This window comes from Penicillium longicatenatum (genome assembly GCF_028827895.1).
Source record: "Penicillium longicatenatum strain IBT 33135 chromosome Unknown contig_3_segment0_segment0, whole genome shotgun sequence".
Lineage (NCBI taxonomy): Eukaryota > Fungi > Ascomycota > Eurotiomycetes > Eurotiales > Aspergillaceae > Penicillium > Penicillium longicatenatum.
Window position 1 is genome coordinate 1125154 of NW_026643121.1, and position 19206 is coordinate 1144359.

A 19206-nucleotide genomic window follows, 5' to 3' on the forward strand; every position below is an offset into this window, starting at 1 on the left:
GACGTCTTGTATGTCTCAATCAATGACCTGTACCTCGAGCTGCTCTACCTCTTTCTTCCAGCCCTGCTTCCTATACGTTAAGGCAAGGTTAGTTATACACTTTATCGAGAGGTTCTCATCCTCGATCTCACCATCAGGTGATCATGGGTGCTAAGGGCTGCACGTGCTCAGCACTAGTCCATCTTTGACTATGGTGAAGATAGGTCGACTATTCTGCTAATGTGATGATGCGAAATAAATGATGTACTGTGAGCCGAATGTATCTATGTTGAAAAACGACCGGCTTCGCATTAATGTTCCGACTGCTCGGCTTTATAAATAGACTTAGCTTCGCCCAAGTCCCATTGCCTGGTATTCCGACAACCGTTGTCGGATCGCCTCGAAATATCAGAACGGACAATAACTATGTCGCCCATCTACCATGGACTAGACCCAGAACCGTCGTAAACTGCAGGACTGATAGGATATTTTAGGTTAAATTTTCAGTGATCAAGGACCTCTCACCTAGTCTACCAATCAGCAACTAGGGAGCCGATAGGGCCTATAGTGTCACATCTGCACAACTCGAAAAAATGGACCGCCAAGTTACATTACACATATGCAGAAGACACTCCATACTTCATCCCCTTTTATCTTTTGTATTAGTTTTTGGGTCTTCAAAGACTGGTGATATTGCACGGATCTAGCTTGGAGGCCCGATCGGGCCCAAACCATGTGGCGGTCCGGATCTCCATTGCATCCGCGTTGGATCGACATTTCCAAATGGGCCGAAATCTAGACTGACCACGTTGCCGAGGATAATCAAGGATATACGAATGGCCCGCGCTGGCCAAAAGCTTCTGGAAATCCATGGTCAATCTCGTTGCCAGCATTGGACTTTTGGAAGCTCTCGAGGGTACCCTGATCCGACCGAGTGAGAGATGACGCATTATGCTTAGGTATGATACCTTGGCTCTGTCATGCAGGGCTTGTCATCATTTCTGCTGGCAATCATTAGCACCTTGAAACTCGATTTGCAAATGATCGGTGTACTATGTTAGGTAACTTGGGAAATCAAGAGGCTGGGACCCACATCTGCCCGATGTATTGCCTGCGCCCCTTTTGAGTGGTCATGAGCCTGTTCTTCTTTCTCAATATGAAATATGGCAAGGAACCTGAAGAGCTAGAATTGTTTTGAAGTAGACCAATGATAGCAACGTGTTAATTTGGAAGATAATGCAATAATTTCACGGGAGACAGACCCTTGTACCCTGAATCCCTGATGATCAGGGATCCGGAGCCCCCAAACGTGGTGCTGGAAAGCCCAACGCTGATTGGACCAATGACAGGTTTGGGGATCCACGGATCATTAGATTGAATGGAAGTAGTGAAATAGTGGTGGCTGGCACCTGCCTGGATATAAAAAAAACCTGCGCCAAGATCTGAAGTTGCCTTGACTTTGTTGTGATTTCTGCTTTCTTCTTTCTTCATCCCCTTCCGTTCTCCCATTCTCCCATTTACCATACACTCCCAGTTGAATCTTATTGTTTCTGCTGTGATTCTTACTTGATTATCTCTTTCGCATTTTTACTGCTCCCCTCTTGCCCACCATGCATTTGACTCTGGGTGTGGCTTTGAGCCTTCTGGTTTCATCTGTTATGGTGAGCGCCCAGACGTACACCAGCTGCAACCCGATCAAGAAAAGTAAGGGAACGAAGCCCCAGATGTAAACAAAACATGCAAGCTGACAGACAACAGCCTGCCCTGCGGATCCCGCACTTGGAAAATCAGATCAGACCTTTGCATTCACCTCGGGTGCATCCTCCGCCTTCACGGCGTCTGGCTCTGTCACCTATGATTCTACTAATGGTGCCTCTTTCACGGTCGCCAAGAAGGGTGATGGCCCTCTGATCCAGTCCAACTTCTACATCATGTTTGGCCGGGTTGAATACACAATCAAAGCTGCCCCTGGAACTGGAATCGTTAGCAGTGCTGTCCTCCAGTCAGATGACCTTGACGAGATCGACTTTGAGTGGCTTGGAGGAGATAACACTCAGGTTCAGACCAACTACTTTGGCAAAGGTGACACCAGCACCTATGACCGTGGTGCCTTCAGCGCCAATTCTGGAAATCACGATGAGTTCCACACCTATTCCGTCGACTGGACGAGTAGCCAGACTGTGTGGGCCATTGATGGCACCAATATCCGCGTTCTCACTCCGGCAACTGCGGATAGCAATCAGTACCCACAGACACCAATGATGATCAAAGTTGGTGTGTGGGCTGGTGGTGACTCGAGCAATCCCAGTGGCACCATTCGTAAGTATGAGTGATATCGTGAAATAAAGATAAGTGCACTGATATGATTCATAGAATGGGCGGGTGGCGAGACGGACTATAGCAAGGGTCCCTTCACCATGTACATGAAGTCGATGACCGTGACCGACTATTCCACCGGAAACTCGTACAGCTACAGCGACAAGACTGGCACATGGGAGTCCATCACCTCAGACGGAGGCGAGGTCAATGGCAATAAGGCCGATGAACCTACAGGAACCCAGTCCGCACCATCTGTGACCGCGACAGTGAGCATTCCCATCCCGTGGGATGGAACTCACAAGGAGACTGCAACCTGGACCACCCCGGATACTTGGCCTTGGGTTGCCACTGATTCACCAACCGCCGGATCGACTGGTAGCGCTGGCTGGGAATCTGGTTCTGGTCATAAATTTGCACCACCCACTGGGGGGTCTTTGGGTGAGCACTTCCCCCCACCCAATACCCCGATGGACTCAAAAACTAAGACCGGATTACTTCCACAGTCTACCTCCCCCTCTATATCAGCACCCTTGGCTTCTTCGCAGGCTTCATTTTTCCCATCTGGTTTTGAGACGTCTTTGGGCAACATGACTAGAGATGCAACCAGTTCCGCTTCGAAGAGCATTCCGACTCAGCAGAAGTCTACTGCCAACACTGGATCTACTCCAACCAAAACCTCGCACGTCGCTCCCTCGGTTAATAGCGCAGTGAGCCTGACCGTGGCCCCCGCTGCCATCGGCATTCTTTATGCATTCCTTGGCGGAGTTTTCACTTCGCTTTAAATGAAACTTCGCTTCGCGCCGACCTGTACTATTATCACACATGAACTCACGATGGAATGAGCTCGAAACGGCGTTTATACTTTTTTTTTGGGGCCGGCTTCGAAGTCCATTTCTTGCTCGTTGATTTTTACCCTGCATACTGGCGCCCATGACCTTCAAGGATTTTCTTGTCTATGCCTTCTTTCCGTGCCACACACACACCCCGGGGACTGTTTTATTCTTGACATGGTGATGTGAAACTTATCCCACGGCTTCCTGTATTATGTTTCGTCTGCTTGCAAATAGGCAAAAGGCCTTGAGAATCAAAATAAGCTCCATTGAGCAGAATTTGGACCATATTGATCCGTAGCATCGCTGGGATCTTGATACATGCATAAGTCAAAGGTGTAGTGATGCCGCGCATACTGCTGCAGGATGGCCATTTCGTATAGTTTTCGTATAGTCGTATGACCGGGAACTCCCTGAGCTTCATATACAACACCGTTCACCATGGCCATGATACTTGCTGATATTTTGAAACGGCACCAGATATGGAAATGACGGCTCGATGCAATTGAATCAGAGTCAATGATACATTCCCCTCAACTCCTGACTGGGAGGACTGCCTAGATTCAACAAAATTGCCACCCACCCCATACTGCCATGCGAACCAAAGGATCAGCCAAAACGAGTCCACACGCCGACATTGGCATGAACATTGCCCTACTTTGAACCCAAATGAGCCCAAGCTTTAGTATCGGCCATCAGCACCAAGTTTTGAGAAGAACCGGCCCCATACTATCGCTGCAAGTGGCAAAAGGAAGGAAAAGACTTCAGATGAATCAATCGCTTTGTTATCTTGCTCTAGCAAACATGCATTTCCATGTCATGTACTCTTGCAAACCGTCACTTACAGACAATATGCTTCGCGTAATCCCATTCCAAATGGCAAATCGAGTGACCTGCCCCCTTTCCCTCTCCTTATATTGCGGAATAATCTTGCGCTTTACATGGATAATGAGCCCGCACTCACGTGCTAATGTTTTTAAACACTAGAAGCAGACTATTAAGGGAATTTGGGGGATAAACTCCTGACTCGGATGGCGTAATTGATGCGGGTGTGGTTGTAGACTGAATTCTCATGGATCGCTAACATGCTAGTATAACATTGGATCGTAAGCTACAAATGATATCCTGATATCGTCTAAGAAATCGACCAAGTCCAACCCCTTTACATTTGACTTTGTTGAACGAGCTCAACATTGTTTCAGAACCGCCTTCATATCTCATAGACCTTATCAATAACAAGCGTCACACCGGGGTTTGAAGGGCTACTTGTTTTCTGTGCAAGGGCCCAAATAACGGTTTGATTCCCATCCAGGGTGTGTTGATCGGGCTGTCTAGACCTGTATACAGAAATAGATCGTATATCCAGGCGCCGAATGTGCAGCCCAGAACTGGAGCAATCATAGGGATCTCAAAGAAAACTCATCAGTACATCAGAAAAAAGCTTCGGAACTATCGTAGATAAAAAGGAAGGACTTGCTGGGACTCTCGGTACTTACCCAGAAATAGTAGTTGCCCGCTTCCCACACCTCAATCCCGTAGCCAAGCATGTAAGAGATGAGTCTGGGACCGAGGTCCCGGGCTAGGTTAATTGCATAACCAGTTTCCCAGCCAAAGCACGCACCGATACCGAATACTACAAAGAATAGTGCCAGGGGCGTAAGGTGGCCTGCACCGAGATTGTTATCGTCTTTCAGTGCAAAGATCACGAACATTAGGATGGCACTCGCCAGGAACTCTGAGAAGAATTGTCCGGTTTTGGTCATGAAGTCGGCTGGGTAAGTACAGAATATCCCCGCAGTAGCCATAGTCGAGTATCCAGGGACGGTGCGGATATTGGGACCGCCTTCGTAGACATCGATGGCAGATTTGTAATTCCCATATACAATTGCAGCGCCGCACATGGCGCCGAGGATCTGGGAGAGAGCGTATACGGGAAACTTGCGCCAAGGGAAACCTCTGAAAACACAGTTTGCAAAGGTGACGGCTGGGTTGATATGCGAGCCTGAGGAGCCGCTGACGTATATTCCGAGCATTACGCCCAGTCTGTGGGGTGATTGGTGTCAGGATACCGGTGGAGAAATGGACACACAAAGAGACGAAAGGAAAGGACTCACCCCCAACCCCAAGATATCGATTGATAATTCCCCTTCTCATCATGGCTAAGTAGGACTTGAGCAACAGCTCCATTCCCGAAGAGAATCAGGATCAAGGTGCCGAAGAATTCGGAGAATGCATCACGGCCATAAGCCCTGACTTTGTACCAGACCAATGGTTGCGGTGGAGCAGTATTGTCGGTCTCAGCGGCAAGACCAACAATTGATTCTTCCTCTTTGCTCCCTAGGTAGAGAGAGGTGCATCCACTTTCATGAATTTGAGCTGAGCATGTTCCCTTATGCGTTGTTGACATCATGCCTGCCCAAGGACCCTTGTTAGCTTGACTTGATAGTGAATTGCACGGCTCTCTAGAATCAACGAGATGAAAAAGGAACCGCAGTCCTGCGATATATCAATGACCAGACATAATCGTGTAACCCCTGCAACTTAAAATAAAAATGAAAAAGCTTTTCACAGACCACGTCACGGATTGTTCAAGTTGGATAATGAAACAGAGCGGTTTACAGATGAACCGTATTCTCTTCCCAAACTCAAGTCTGCGTGGGCTTGCAGTGAGTATTGAATTGCATAAAATGAAGGATTGACTCGGGACGGCTTATTGTTTCAAGCCTTCAGTGAGAGCACGGCACATTATCCCTCTTCTCTCTCCCCCACACGGAAGAGCAAGAGAGAAAAAGGTTGATAGTGCACTATGCACTCCATTATACGGTGTGTTTGTTCTGACAGCCGTTTGATCGGGTAAGAAAGCCGGAAAACGCCGGTCAACTTCTAATTTCTTCAACTATTGATTTTGATTTGGCTTTGATTTCCTCTCTGATAACACTTTAAGTCGCGTGCCATCCCCACTGGTAAAGGTTCCTGGCATTGACCTGATACGGAAGCAACACAGGAAAGCTTCTATGCTTTTGTTACCCCATCATCGGCTCAGGCCCAATTGCAATTCCTAAAAGTTCGAACCGTAACACAGGCTTTCTCAATAGCGAAGGAGTTCACCAAAGGTTTACAATCTGACTGCTCACATCTGATAATAACGGTTTTGCCTATATCGGAAGATGATCATGGTTCCCGAGCGGCATCTCAAGAACCGATGGTAGTATCTGGCGCTTGTTTTCCTTGTGACGAAGACATGTCCAGTGCTCGTGTGACTACTTTCCATGCAATGTAGAATCACCGCGACCGTGCAAGGCAGTCATGATCATGGAAACGTGCAAGTTTAAAGGTGTGTGAGAGAAAAGGGAGGGAGCTTGTCCTCCACTGAGACGAGATCGGCCATCGCCGCGATACCGATAGGAACGAGACCAAAATGCCAAGACAGGCGCTGCGCAGATGTCAAGGTTTCAATCCCAACTTGCAGGTTGTAATCTGAACTGAGTCGGTTCATAAAGATATCTTATGCTTGATGATGTACCTAACCAGATATCGTATTGCAGAAAGCTAGAAGGGTTCCACCTTGACAAGTGGAACTTTGAATCGTTAACGTAAACAACTTGACAATAGTAAGACCCCGCCTTTTCCAGCATTAGTTGGTTTATATGAGTCATGAGAGTTGCGCTAGTGGGAGCGATCGCGCGGGATTGTGACGTGGTCATAATGCTCAATATGTTAGTCCTCGGCAAAAGTCTGTGGAATAATTTGACCCTCTTTCGGTTTTACCCCAGCAACCACTAATATGTCTCTTCTCTCATCCAACAACCATGGCAACGAGGCGATCGTCCCGAAAGGGTAATGACCATGCTTGCTAATGCAATGGGTCATTGGCCCGCAGGAACCTTAATGATAGGTGTAGATGACTTACCACCCCTACACCCGGATATATACATCGTGACACGCTTCGGCGTATTTTATTGAATAAGAAATCCGTAAGTGAAGACGAAGAAGATCCCAATTAAGCCTCTCGCTATAAAACGCTGAATTTTGCCCGGAAATGGCAGTCGGAGAATAGGATATCGGGTTAGTGAGGATGGATCCTTTCGGACGAGTGTTTCAAATAGTTCAACGAACATCGAATACGGTCGAACAGAGTAAGTGATAATGAAGAGGGCTATCAACGTGGAGGGATATACCGCTAATTTCTATCTGTATGCGCTCGAAGGGTTTCTTCCGCGCTATTAACCTAAAACGATATTTCAGCGAGATAACGCGCAAAAAAATACCTTCAGGTGCGCGAGGTGGTTTGAGGATCACGGAACTTGCGTTCAATATTAGTCCCGCACTCGCCTGATGTAAATCCGATAGAACTGCCTAGTATAGTAGATACGTAATATAGAATAAGATTAATTGTACTCCTATATATTTGATGAAGGCGGGGTTAAAAACTAAAACTCTACCCATTTTTACGTGGATGTTATCACTCGGTCCCTTTGAACATGGATTTTTGAGGGGTTGATCTCTGGGTACTTTTGGTTCCCTAGAGTGATCGTCGCAAATGCCGTGAACCTTGCAGTGTATGGGGTGGGTCACATGGAATATGCATGCAGTATACATGTAGACTCCACTGGGTAAGATGACTATCGTCAATACAATAACATCCTTCGAGTCTGCATAGCCTCGCTTTCACACTAGATCCCCATCCCGGTCAATTCCTTCCGAACGCTCAAGCCTCAATCTTTCGAACACCCCGGTTCATGGCACTGGATCTTTACGCCCTGGTTCTTGTAATTCCACCAATCCTCTTGCGAGAATTTAACTTACCTTTCCCCCCACCATAAGCTCGAATCAGAAGCCGCAGACACGGGAAAATGGTGTCACAGGGATGATTATTTTAAGATATTGACTTGCCTTTGCCCTGGTCTTGATGGGTGACACCTGTCTTTCATTATTGTGATACCCGGGTTGAGCTAGCGGAAAGAGCCGTGATCACTTCGTCTCTTGTACTGTTGTCGCTTTTCACCGCACTAAATTCCTCTCTAAAACATGCAACCTTCGGATATCTTTGTAGGGTCGATCGACCAAGGCACAACGAGCACCAGATTTCTAATCTTCAATCGAGATGGGGAGTCTGTCGCTTCATATCAAGTTGAATTTAGCCAAATTTATCCAAACCCGGGGTAAATAGACCAGCCCAGACGGAAGAAGCTCAAGAAAGTATCAAAAGACTAACCCTCAATCATTCCCAACTAGATGGCACGAGCATGACTCTCTCGAGCTCATCTCCTCAGTAGAAACATGCATCTCTGAAGCAGTCCGCGAATTCGAAAACAAAGGCTACTCTCGTAGCAGCATCAAAAGCCTTGGAATTACCAACCAGCGAGAAACAACAATAGTCTGGGACCACGAGACCGGCGAACCCCTTCACAATGCCATTGTCTGGACAGATACCCGATCCCAGTCCATAGTGAACGACTTGAAACAAAAACCGGACGCATCCACTCTCCAATCCATCTGCGGTCTACCGCTGTCAACTTACTCCTCTGCCACAAAGCTCTTATGGATGCTAGAGCACGTCCCAAAAGTAAAAGAAGCGTTCGATCGGGGGACCCTCGCGTTTGGAACCGTCGATTCGTGGCTTGTATACCGTTTGAACGGAGGCGTACAAGCCAACGTGTTTGTCTCGGATTCGACAAACGCCTCACGGACCATGTTTGTGAATTTAGAGTCGCTGCAATACGACGATAGGCTTTTAGACTTTTTTGGAATCAAGGGTAAGGTTCATCTCCCGAAGATTGTTCCCTCTTCAGACGCGGGTGCGTATGGGGCGATTGCTACCGGTGCTCTTGCGGGTGTTCGGATTATGGGCTGCTTGGGCGATCAGTCTTCCGCGTTGGTTGGACAGAAAGGGTTCTCACCTGGAATGGCCAAGAACACCTATGGAACTGGGTGCTTCTTGCTGTACAATGTTGGTGATAAACCTGTTTTCTCGAAACATGGGCTTTTGGCTACGGTTGCGTACAATTTTGGGGGGAAGCCCGTTTATGCTCTGGAGGGAAGTATTGCCGTAGCTGGGTCGGGGATAAAATTTCTGCAGAACAACTTGGATTTCTTCCAGGATCCAAAGGAGGTGAATGATCTCGCGCTTTCAGTGGAAGATAACGGGGGCTGTGTATTTGTCACGGCTTTCAGCGGGCTTTTTGCACCTTATTGGATTGACGATGCGAAGGGAACCATTTGTAAGTATTTCTTCTACGTCTCCTTGTGGGTCATTTACTAAGGCATTGTCAGTTGGTATCACACAATACACTCAAAGGGGCCATATTGCCCGCGCAACCCTCGAAGCAACATGCTTTCAAACCAAAGCTATCCTCGAAGCAATGGAGAAAGACAGTGGGCAAGCTCTTACCGAATTGGCTGTCGATGGAGGAATGAGCAACTCGGACCTAGCCATGCAGGTCAGATCAACAATTACGGTTCCTAAAGACATGATTTTAACTTTTTTTGGTAGACCCAAGCAGACCTCATTTCAATCCCTGTCTACCGGCCAAAAATGCGCGAGACTACGGCATTAGGCGCAGCAATCGCCGCAGGACTCGCAGTCGGTCTATGGCGAAACTTCGCCGAGCTCCGAGACATCAACCGCAGTGGAGGAACAGTCTTCGAACCCCAGATAACTCGCCAAGATAGCGCTAGCAAGTTTGGTGAGTGGGGAAAAGCAGTACGGATGTGTCGAGGGTGGATTGGAGAGAATCATGACAGCTTGAAGGATACCAGTTGTGCCAATGGAACAGTCGAAACACAGACTCATGCGGTACCCGTACCCACGGTGAAGGTGGAAAGGCCTGCTCCGAACAGCATCAAGCCAAATTACACCTCTTCTTTATTGTCTGATATTGTTTCCGCTGGTGCAGGTGCGACTTTGAAGCTTAAGACACCATCACAGAGTGGGGATGCGGAATTGCAGCCTATCAAAATGCCGTTGGTCAGTATTTCTGGAGACTTAGATAGTGCTGATGAGGAGGATTTGTTTTTGGAGTTAAGGAAGGTGGAGATTTTGCAGAAGCTTAAGAAGATTCGAAAGCTGAAGTTGAACTATTACTAGTTGAGTGGTTTGGTGTGGTTTTGAATGATATTGATCTGCCTGAAAAGCGAGTATTGAAAGTGAACAAGTACAGTGCAGTAAAGAAGAGAAATGGTAGAAAGGAAAAACAAGAGACGCTGTGATACGCGTCCTATAAAAGGTGGATGTGAACACGAAGGATGGGCATGAATAGAGATAATGGGCGTGAATAAAAAAGGGTAGGCATAAACAATGAGCATGGGCATCAAGAAGAAAGATAGGTATGAACAATATGGGTATGGGCATGAACATTGGCATCACCAACAGCCAAGCAAACCACGCAAGGGTAGAAGAAGAGCAAACCAAACGAGTCATACCTCCCTCCCTTAAGTATCACAATAAGATGTAGAATTTCATCCGGCCTCCACGTAGCCCAGTGGTTTCCAGCTCGCTATCGTCTCCACTTGGGTTTGCGGGCCCCCACTTCAGGAACACGGGACCCATGGGAGCCATGGGGATACTGCGTGATACGGCGAGCGGAAGACCTGGCCAAGCCCAGTTAATCAGGGGGGTTGCCGCGGTGAGGAGCTGGGCAGCGGACCTACCACAATGTATCGGCAATATTTTTGTCAACTGAAAATGTTTTTACCAGTTTTATTTGATTTGTTATTGATTTTTGAAGTTGGGGTTGATGCCGTGAAGATAGCAAAAAGGCCATTTTGAAGCCATATTGAAATTTGATATAGCTTCATCGCTGCCTAATTACATATTTCCCCATTTTTTTAACGATTCCGGAAGTTCAGGATCCCCGGTTCGATTCTTGCTGCCCTTATTTGTTTAATTTGGCTACTTTTTTTTTTTTTTTTTTTTGACTTTCTTGTTTATGCCACGCTACCCTGGGTCTGTTTCTTTTGATAGCAAGTCGATACGCTTTATGCTTTGCCGGCGTACCGAACGTCGGGGAACACTGTCTGGATCCAGACAACTTAAGTAGAAAATAAATGGCTTGTTTCGACTCCCAGTCCATGTTGCTTCCTCGCGAAGCCAACGGTCTCTTTACTGAAGGCCAATACCAATAAAACCGTTCACGGCTACCGACCTCTCCCATTTCTTTTGTTCATGAAACACTCTGTATTATTATTGTTCTGTTGGTCGTTTGAAATAAACATAAAGCATCTAGTACTAATCCACTCGGGCAATCATCATACAGAAATAGAAAACGGCAGGGCATATCATCATTCATTGCATCGTGACCAATCATTATTTACACTATTCGAATTTCACGGCTGGCAGTCTTCTTGCTTCCAAAGCAGACTGAATGCTCTCCTGCATGGTTTTTATAGACTCAGACCATGTCACAACATCCTCAGGACGGGACTCTGGTGGACCTTCGTCTCGCGAGTCTTTATCAACAAGCCACATGAGCCACCGAACCACGGACACAGCTTTATCGACATCATTCTCCTCTGAGATCACCCGGCGTAAATATGTACAGAGCGCTTCGACATCATCATTATAAGGACCCTCAGCTGTAAAGGTGGAATGCCAGGCGCTGATAGCGTCTCGAAGATCATCCAGATTTGACAAGCCCTGGGATGTGAAGACAGGTCGATCCGAGAGATCAGACTGGCTTTTTGTTTCGGTTAATTTCTCCGATTTATCCTGCTGGGTCGGTTCCTTTTGTTGCTCGGATTCTTTTCGATCCTCAGATTTTTGTGGTCTTTCAGGGGTCGAAACCGAAGGCCGCCGCTGTGACACTGCGGTGGGGGATGGCATTTTGGGCGTTGAGTCAGGTATAGGGTCCGAGGCAGGGGCAGACTGCGAAACGAACCCCATCTGCATCAAGGTCCTGGCAGGGCCTGTTCCTGGCTTAGAAGAGCGGCTTGGTTTACTCAATGGCGAGCCAGATCTTTTTACCCCAACAGACTTGGAAGGGGTGGGTCGCGTCGAAGGCGTTGGAGTGACCGATGGCGCTGGAGTAGACACGCTGGTTTGTTGACCGTAATGGGCCAGTACTTCGTTGCGAATATCCTCCGGTAGTGCCGCCAAAGTTTCAGGATCTAACTCAGTCTGATTAGGTTGACGTGTGTCGGCAGGCTTGCCCGCGTCTTGGGGGTGTTCTTCGGTTTTACGTGGAGGTGGGCAAGGTGACCCTGGCCGGTGATCGTCTCGAGGCTTTGCATGTGCTGCAAACTTTGATCTGATATCCCCAACAGGGGCAGGTGAGGCTTTTGGTTCGGGCTGGGGAGGCATGATGAATTGAGACCCTGATAGGTTCAAAGGCTTGAGCGCACTGTTGCTGAGGATCGGATCGACTTGAATGCGAGATGAATCATCTTTGCGAGGACTTTCCAGTTCATCTGTATAATCGCTTGGAGTGGTTCTTTTTCTAGACGGGGTTTTGGTCGGCTGCGATTGGCTGCTCTCGGGGTCCGCAGATGGCCCGGGATGACCTTCGCTGTTGACAACGAGAGAGCTGGGAACACCACGTTTATTTGATCCAGGAGATCCAAGTGGTAAAGTAGGAGTTGACGGGGTTGCCTTCGAAGGAGTTATTGGATCTCTTTCACTTTGACCGCCACCAGCCGCAGTCGTGCCCGTAGCCTGAAGCTGGGAATTATACCAGCTTGTGCTGGACTGCTCTTTGTAACCTGACCGTGGTGTACTGGCTTGACTGCTCATCCGACCTCCGCCAAACTTCAAGACTTTCTGAGACTGGCCCTCGTCTACGACGCGGAAATCATTCCAAGGTAACAGACGGCCTGCTTTGATACTCTCTGTGACCCAAGCCGGTTTCACAATGCGGTACCGTCGGAACTCTTCGCATTTCTTTGGCGTCAAGGAGCTCGCGATGATATGGGTTGCAGCAGTCTTGTTGTCTAAGTACTGCAGGAACCCACCCCCATGACTGACAATCAGACGATGGAGATCTTGCAGAGAAGGCTGGGTATAGCCATTAACATGCGCGACGATGCCACGGAATATTGGGGGACAGTCCCCGGAAGAAGCTCGAATTTCTGCGTCTAGGTTCTGTAACTTCATCTTTTTGCGTCGCATATAATCCCCAAACCCGCCGAAGCTGGAGGCTTCATACTCCTCGCCTGTCTCGTCCTGGAAGTCATCTATATCCATCAAGATTAGATTAGGGATTTAATCTCGTATCTAGAGCAATCTTACGGTTTTCAATGCTCTTGCGCATGGCCTCAGAATTGGTATTTAGACGAGAGCCCATGCTGGGCGAGCGAGTTCAACACATATACAACAGTAATATCGATCCCAAATGAATGAAGACGCGATTAGATCACGCGTCAAAATGGCATAATTCAGACAAATCTAGGGCGGTGATATGGGCGGTCAGTTGAGGCAAATGATTGAGCGGTGTGAGTGAGGGGTATGATGTGATTGGTTAAAAAATTCAGGCAAAAAATTAGTAAAAAAAAAAAAAAAAAGAGAGAGCGACAGAAGCTTCGACGATCTCTGTTGCTGCATTTGGATCCGCAGCTTTTCGTTTTCTTCTTCTCTCCATCCACTACCTATTTCTCTGGTGGTTCATTCATTCACTTATTTCCTCCCCATTATATTTCTTCCATTTGCATTTCTCTTTCTCAATTCATTCAAGATGTCGGCCGTTCAGCCTGTCGCAGTTTACGCTCTGCGCGTTCCTCCCGGAGCTTTGATTCCTGCCGTGCCCAATGCCGCCGCCTCTGTCAGTTTATCCCTCCATGAGGATCGCAATACATTAAACTAACATTCAGTCTAGTTCCGTGTGAGCATGGCTGCTATTGATCCCGATGAGACCCCCGATTTTGAGGATGGTGACTCCAGCAAGCCTTCGCGCGCCACCTTGAAGATTGTTCGCCCTCCTCCCGGCCTCGACCTGGATGAGGATGATGAGGACGATGAGGACTACAGCGATGTTGAGGATGATGAGGACTCCGATGATGAGGAGGTTAACGGGGGCCCCAGTGACAAGGAGAAGGCCCGCCAGCTGAAGAAGGCTGCTGCCCAGAAGGAGCTGGAGGACGCCATGGATGAGGACGATGAGGACGAGTCCGATGACGGTGACTTTGACCTCAAGGCTGCTATCTCCAAACTCATCAAGGGCAAGGGCCCCGCCAACGACGATGATGAGTCTGACGACGAGTCCGATGAGGGCCTGGACCTTGATGAGAGTGTCATCTGTACCCTGAGCCCCGAGAAGGTAAGCCTCCTTTGGTATCTGATCATCTAGAATCCAGTGACTAACAATGTAAATAGAACTGCCAGCAGGCCCTTGACATCACCGTGTGCGAGGGTGAGCGCGTCTTCTTCAAGGTCACTGGTAACCACACTGTCTTCCTCACCGGCAACTACGTCATTGGTCTCGATGAGGGCCGTGACGACTACGATGAGGATGAGGATGATGAGGATGACTACGACCTCTCCCCCGATGAGGAGGAGCTCGACATGGAGGAGCTCCTGGCCATGGATGCCGAGGAGAGTGATGACCTTGATGGCATGGATGATCCCCGCATCACCGAGGTTGACAGTGAGGAGGAGGAGGCCCCCAAGCTTGTTGAGGCCAAGGGCAAGGGCAAGAACAAGCGTGCCGCCGAGGAGGAGACCCTTGATGACTTAATCGCCAAGGGCGCCAAGGGTAAGGCCACCAAGGAGGAGCCCACTCTGACCAAGGCCCAGCAGAAGAAGCTGAAGAAGAACAACGGTGATGCCGCTGCTGTTGAGGCCAAGGAGACCAAGGCCGATAAGAAGGAGGCCAAGACTGACAAGAAGGTTCAGTTCGCCAAGAACCTCGAGCAGGGTCCTACTCCCTCCGGTGACAAGCCCACCGGCACCCTCGGTGTGAAGGAGGTCCGTGGTGTCAAGATTGACGACAAGAAGCTTGGAAAGGGTGTCGCCGCTAAGAGCGGTAACACTGTTGCCATGCGCTACATTGGCAAGCTCGAGAACGGCAAGGTCTTCGACTCCAACAAGAAGGGCAAGCCTTTCACCTTCAAGCTCGGTCGTGGTGAAGTCATCAAGGGCTGGGACATTGGTGTCGCTGGCATGGCCCCCGGTGCTGAGCGCCGTCTCACCATCCCTCCCCAGCTCGCTTACGGCAAGAAGGCTCTCCCCGGCATTCCCGCCAACTCCAAGTTGATCTTCGACATTAAGCTGCTTGAGATCAAATAGACGTCTCTCCTGATTCCTTATTTTTATTTACCGCTGATTCGCTCGGGTGTTTGGTTCGATCGGTCTGATTGCATGATTTCCTGTGATATCCGGCTCGTTTGTGTTTTTGCCTTGATCGATTTGATCCAAGGAATGAGGTTATCACGAGGAAGTTGTCTCCTTGCATGGAAAAGTGCCCGATTTTGTGACCTGTAATTTGTATCTGCGCATTTGTATTTGAAATCTACATTTGATTGTTCAATCCTTGTTTTCCTGCGTAGTTTCCAAAGAACCTTGTGTAGCTCGGTGGCTCTTGCCGCTTGCCCTAACAACTTTGTCCTAACTGGGGATGAGGATGAACTTGTCTTGCACAAAGCTACAGAGTTTATCCAGTCCAGCATCCTGACCATCCTTTCGTTTGCCACCGAATGGCCTCACACTAGCAGACCCCCGTTCCTTGATCTGGCTGGATTGTGACAACATGACAGTCTCTTGTAGAAAGAAAGTGAGATCTCGAAAGAGTGTTTTCAATCTTTGGATTCCAACTAAAGCCGCTACCTACAACAAATGCGGTCCTTTTGCATCTGATTCCCCCATTTCCGACGCCAGTCCTACTTCTGAACCTATCATCACCACTGATCCGGGCAAAGACCGACTCAAGATCCGACTGACACGGAGTGGCTCCAAGCTCCTGTTGTTACTGGGTCTGGGGAGCTCTGCAAACAGTAAGACCAAGTTTTTTAGCCATGTGCTCCATACAGACTTGCTGACGATCAACAGGTAATAAGACGAGTGTGGAATCTGTCTCATGCGAAGACCCACAAAGTGCAGAGCCGCGAAGTCCACCCCTTAATACAACGGAACACAATCATATTCATACCACTAGTGACAATTCACCAGAATGCGAATCACCCACCACTAACTTTGAGCCTGAGGCTCGCAGGCCGCTCCCCTCGACGGGACTTCAATCACCTGCTGAACTTGAAGAGTCCGTACAGCATAATGGTGAAGGTGACGATGGTGGATTCATAACAGCCACCGGGCATCAAAGAACCCCTAGTGCCAGGTTTGTCAATCGACTCTCCCGAAGACTCTCCATGACATTTGGCAAACCCACAGTGATTCGCCGTACTCACTTTCGCTCGAGGCCGGTTATTCCTTTCCTCGAGTCTCCGATATCTCCTGAACCAAAGATTAAACAAGAAGATGGGGCAAATGACAGCTCCGGTCCTTCAACAGCACCCAGCAGCAATAGTTCCCCACTTGGACACTCTACTCCTCTCACTCCGGCTACATCTGCGGAGCCGTCACCTTCAAAAGAGAAGTACAAAGATTCTGTAACAAATTTACAGTCTCTGCCAGACTGTGCACCCGATGTGGCTGTTTCTCAGACCACAAAGGGAAGCAAGTTCCCAATTATTGCGCCATCCATTGTGACTGTGGAGGCAGCCACCGTGGCCAAGGTATTCCTGGAACTTTATTTCAACTCGATATTCCAGAACAGCGATCCACGCTCACAGCGACAGCAGGAGCTTGAGCAGCGTATGTATTCAATTCAGCTTGCACCCGATGAGCAATTTGCGGCGAGATGCAATTGGTTGCTGCAGGAGAACGAACATCTTCGGCAATGTCGGACTCTCAAGGCTATGCGGTCCATTGGGGGTGATAATTCAATCTCAGTGGCGGGCTATGAAGCCATCAAGGTTCTTGGAAAGGGGAGTTTTGGTGTAGTTCGGTTGGTACGTGAGAAAGGGAGTAAAAAGCCCACTCGCGAGGAAGATTTCTCAATTGGGGAGGAAGTTCCCATCGCCCGAGGCCATCCCCTCGACATGCTAAAGTCTGCTGTCGATGGAAAAAAAAACAATCGCCGAAGATCTATGATTGGCGAAAATAAGGACGTTTATGCGATGAAAGTGATCAAGAAATCTGACATGATCCGGAATTCTCAAGAAGGCCACATCCGAGCTGAGAGAGATTTCCTGGTTGCATCTGAAAAGTCTCGCTGGGTGGTCCCACTGATCGCGAGCTTTCAAGATGGAAACCACTTGTATCTCGTCATGGACTACATGGTTGGTGGAGACTTTTTAGGGTTGTTGATTCGGAAAGACATACTCCGCGAAGACTGGACAAAATTTTATATTGCGGAAATGATCTTGTGCATTGAGGAAGCCCATCGACTGTGCTGGATTCATCGTGATGTCAAGCCCGACAATTTCCTCGTTTCTGCTTCAGGTCATTTGAAGATCTCTGATTTCGGCTTAGCTTTCAATGGACATTGGTCGCATGATCAGTCCTACTACTACAGTCATCGCTATTCTTTACTTGAGAAACTTGGCATCACAGTCACTGGTGATGCTGAAGACCAAAAGGATACGGCGGAAGCGCGAAAGAATCCATCAAAGGCCGCTTGCGACCCACAGAGTCTGATTGATTATTATAATTATCATGCACCCACCACAAATCTACTGGCCTGGCGCAACAGCAAAGAGAGGCGGCGATTTGCCAAAAGCGTGGTTGGGACTAGTCAGTATATGGCTCCTGAGGTCATTCGAGGTGAGATGTATGATGGACGTTGTGACTGGTGGAGCCTCGGAATTATCTTATACGAGGTGAGCATATAAGACGCAAGCTCCGAGAAACGCCTTTCTCATATACTCTATAGTGCCTGTATGGCTTTACTCCTTTTGCCTGTGAAAACCGCCATGATACAAAGCTCAAGATCTTAGTAAGTCTGTCCTCATGTCATTCTCGGATTCAGCAAAGCTAAACAATGTGGCCAGCATCACGCACGAAGTCTGCAATTCCCAAGGGAAAAGCAAACCGACAAGCTGGTGTCTCAGGAAGCTGTCAATCTCATCAGCCGAATCCTGCAAGAACGCCATTACAGATTATGTTCTCAAGAGTATCAAGCCAACGACGTGCTATCAGGCCGCCCTGTCACTGCCCAATTTCTTTATTCCATGGATCCCCGATACAAAGCTATCACGAGCTACTTTGTGTATCCAAATGACGCTGCCGATATCAAAGCCCATCCTTTCTTCAGAGGTATTCGTTGGAATGAGCTCCACATGACCCAGCCACCACTTATACCCAGAGTTCGAAACTGGGAGGATACCAGGTACTTTGATGATTGGAAGGGAATTGCTAAAATTGACGAAGCATCTCCCAAAAGCGACTCAGAAGGGGACGACACTGATCGTGAGGAAAAGCTAGATTCTGCTGCCCCAGAACATCCCCAATCCCAGCCGGGTCCTGCTCTTGAGCCTCCAACGACAGGCACCGCCCCTGCAATGGCAGCTGAAGCCAGTGCTAAAAAGGCACAAGAAGCTGAGAGGCGAAGGGAGAGAAAGAGGCCTCGTGACAAGATCCTGAGAGACAAGAAGATTGGCAAAGCTGCTTTGGAGATACGCAAGAAGGGTGCTTTCTTAGGTTATACATACCGTCGGCCGAGGGGCCCAGCTATGGCTCTGCAGACTGAACGTGGATGCCAACCTTTCAGTAGGGGTGATTTGGCAGAGTTTTACGCTCTGTAAAAACCTTGATCTTTCTGCGCTGGCTGGGGGGGATATGACCAGGCCTGTGAAATCCAACTATTCGTATACGCCTTTCACCGCACAGATTGGGAGCGACTCTATTTGTTTCCCTTTTCGTTCTCTATTATATTATTAGTAACAATATCAGGCATTACCATTCACCAGTCTGGATATCAAAATAACCCACTGTAATCTGATCACGAATCACATGAATTCTTCTTTCGTGGCTACAAGCTACATGGATACACAGATTCATCTTCGTCACGCTGTAGAAGGTATCCTTGATGTTAAAAACCATAATATTTTGCACACACGATCAGACCAGCATGACGTATTACGTACACCCACCACG

At 48.3% G+C, this 19206-nt stretch overlaps 6 protein-coding genes across 6 annotated transcripts; 4 read left to right on the forward strand and 2 right to left on the reverse strand.

Moving 5' to 3' along the window:
• Window positions 1-1589: 1589 nt before the first annotated feature.
• On the forward strand, window positions 1590-3080 carry N7484_005774 (glycoside hydrolase family 16 protein; the record flags this gene model as incomplete). Its single annotated transcript, XM_057116193.1, has 3 exons — window positions 1590-1683; window positions 1738-2298; window positions 2353-3080. The coding sequence occupies 3 exons, from the start codon at window positions 1590-1592 to the stop codon at window positions 3078-3080; spliced, it is 1383 nt and encodes a 460-aa protein (XP_056972076.1).
• Window positions 3081-4370: 1290 nt separating this feature from the next.
• On the reverse strand, window positions 4371-5535 carry N7484_005775 (uncharacterized protein; the record flags this gene model as incomplete). The annotated part of the gene is made up of 3 exons (XM_057116194.1): window positions 4371-4535; window positions 4625-5171; window positions 5243-5535. The coding sequence occupies 3 exons, from the start codon at window positions 5533-5535 to the stop codon at window positions 4371-4373; spliced, it is 1005 nt and encodes a 334-aa protein (XP_056972077.1).
• A 2621-nt stretch (window positions 5536-8156) lies between these two features.
• Window positions 8157-10215, forward strand: N7484_005776 (glycerol kinase; the record flags this gene model as incomplete). The annotated part of the gene is made up of 4 exons (XM_057116195.1): window positions 8157-8290; window positions 8364-9349; window positions 9402-9568; window positions 9622-10215. 4 exons carry the CDS (start codon window positions 8157-8159, stop codon window positions 10213-10215), a joined length of 1881 nt encoding a protein of 626 aa, XP_056972078.1.
• Window positions 10216-11442: 1227 nt separating this feature from the next.
• On the reverse strand, window positions 11443-13405 carry N7484_005777 (putative DNA damage repair protein Mus42; the record flags this gene model as incomplete). The annotated part of the gene is made up of 2 exons (XM_057116196.1): window positions 11443-13295; window positions 13351-13405. The coding sequence occupies 2 exons, from the start codon at window positions 13403-13405 to the stop codon at window positions 11443-11445; spliced, it is 1908 nt and encodes a 635-aa protein (XP_056972079.1).
• A 387-nt stretch (window positions 13406-13792) lies between these two features.
• Window positions 13793-15342, forward strand: N7484_005778 (FKBP-type peptidyl-prolyl cis-trans isomerase; the record flags this gene model as incomplete). The annotated part of the gene is made up of 3 exons (XM_057116197.1): window positions 13793-13879; window positions 13934-14374; window positions 14431-15342. The coding sequence occupies 3 exons, from the start codon at window positions 13793-13795 to the stop codon at window positions 15340-15342; spliced, it is 1440 nt and encodes a 479-aa protein (XP_056972080.1).
• Window positions 15343-15802: 460 nt separating this feature from the next.
• Window positions 15803-18854, forward strand: N7484_005779 (serine/threonine-protein kinase; the record flags this gene model as incomplete). Its single annotated transcript, XM_057116198.1, has 4 exons — window positions 15803-16046; window positions 16102-17930; window positions 17984-18046; window positions 18102-18854. 4 exons carry the CDS (start codon window positions 15803-15805, stop codon window positions 18852-18854), a joined length of 2889 nt encoding a protein of 962 aa, XP_056972081.1.
• Window positions 18855-19206: the final 352 nt, after the last annotated feature.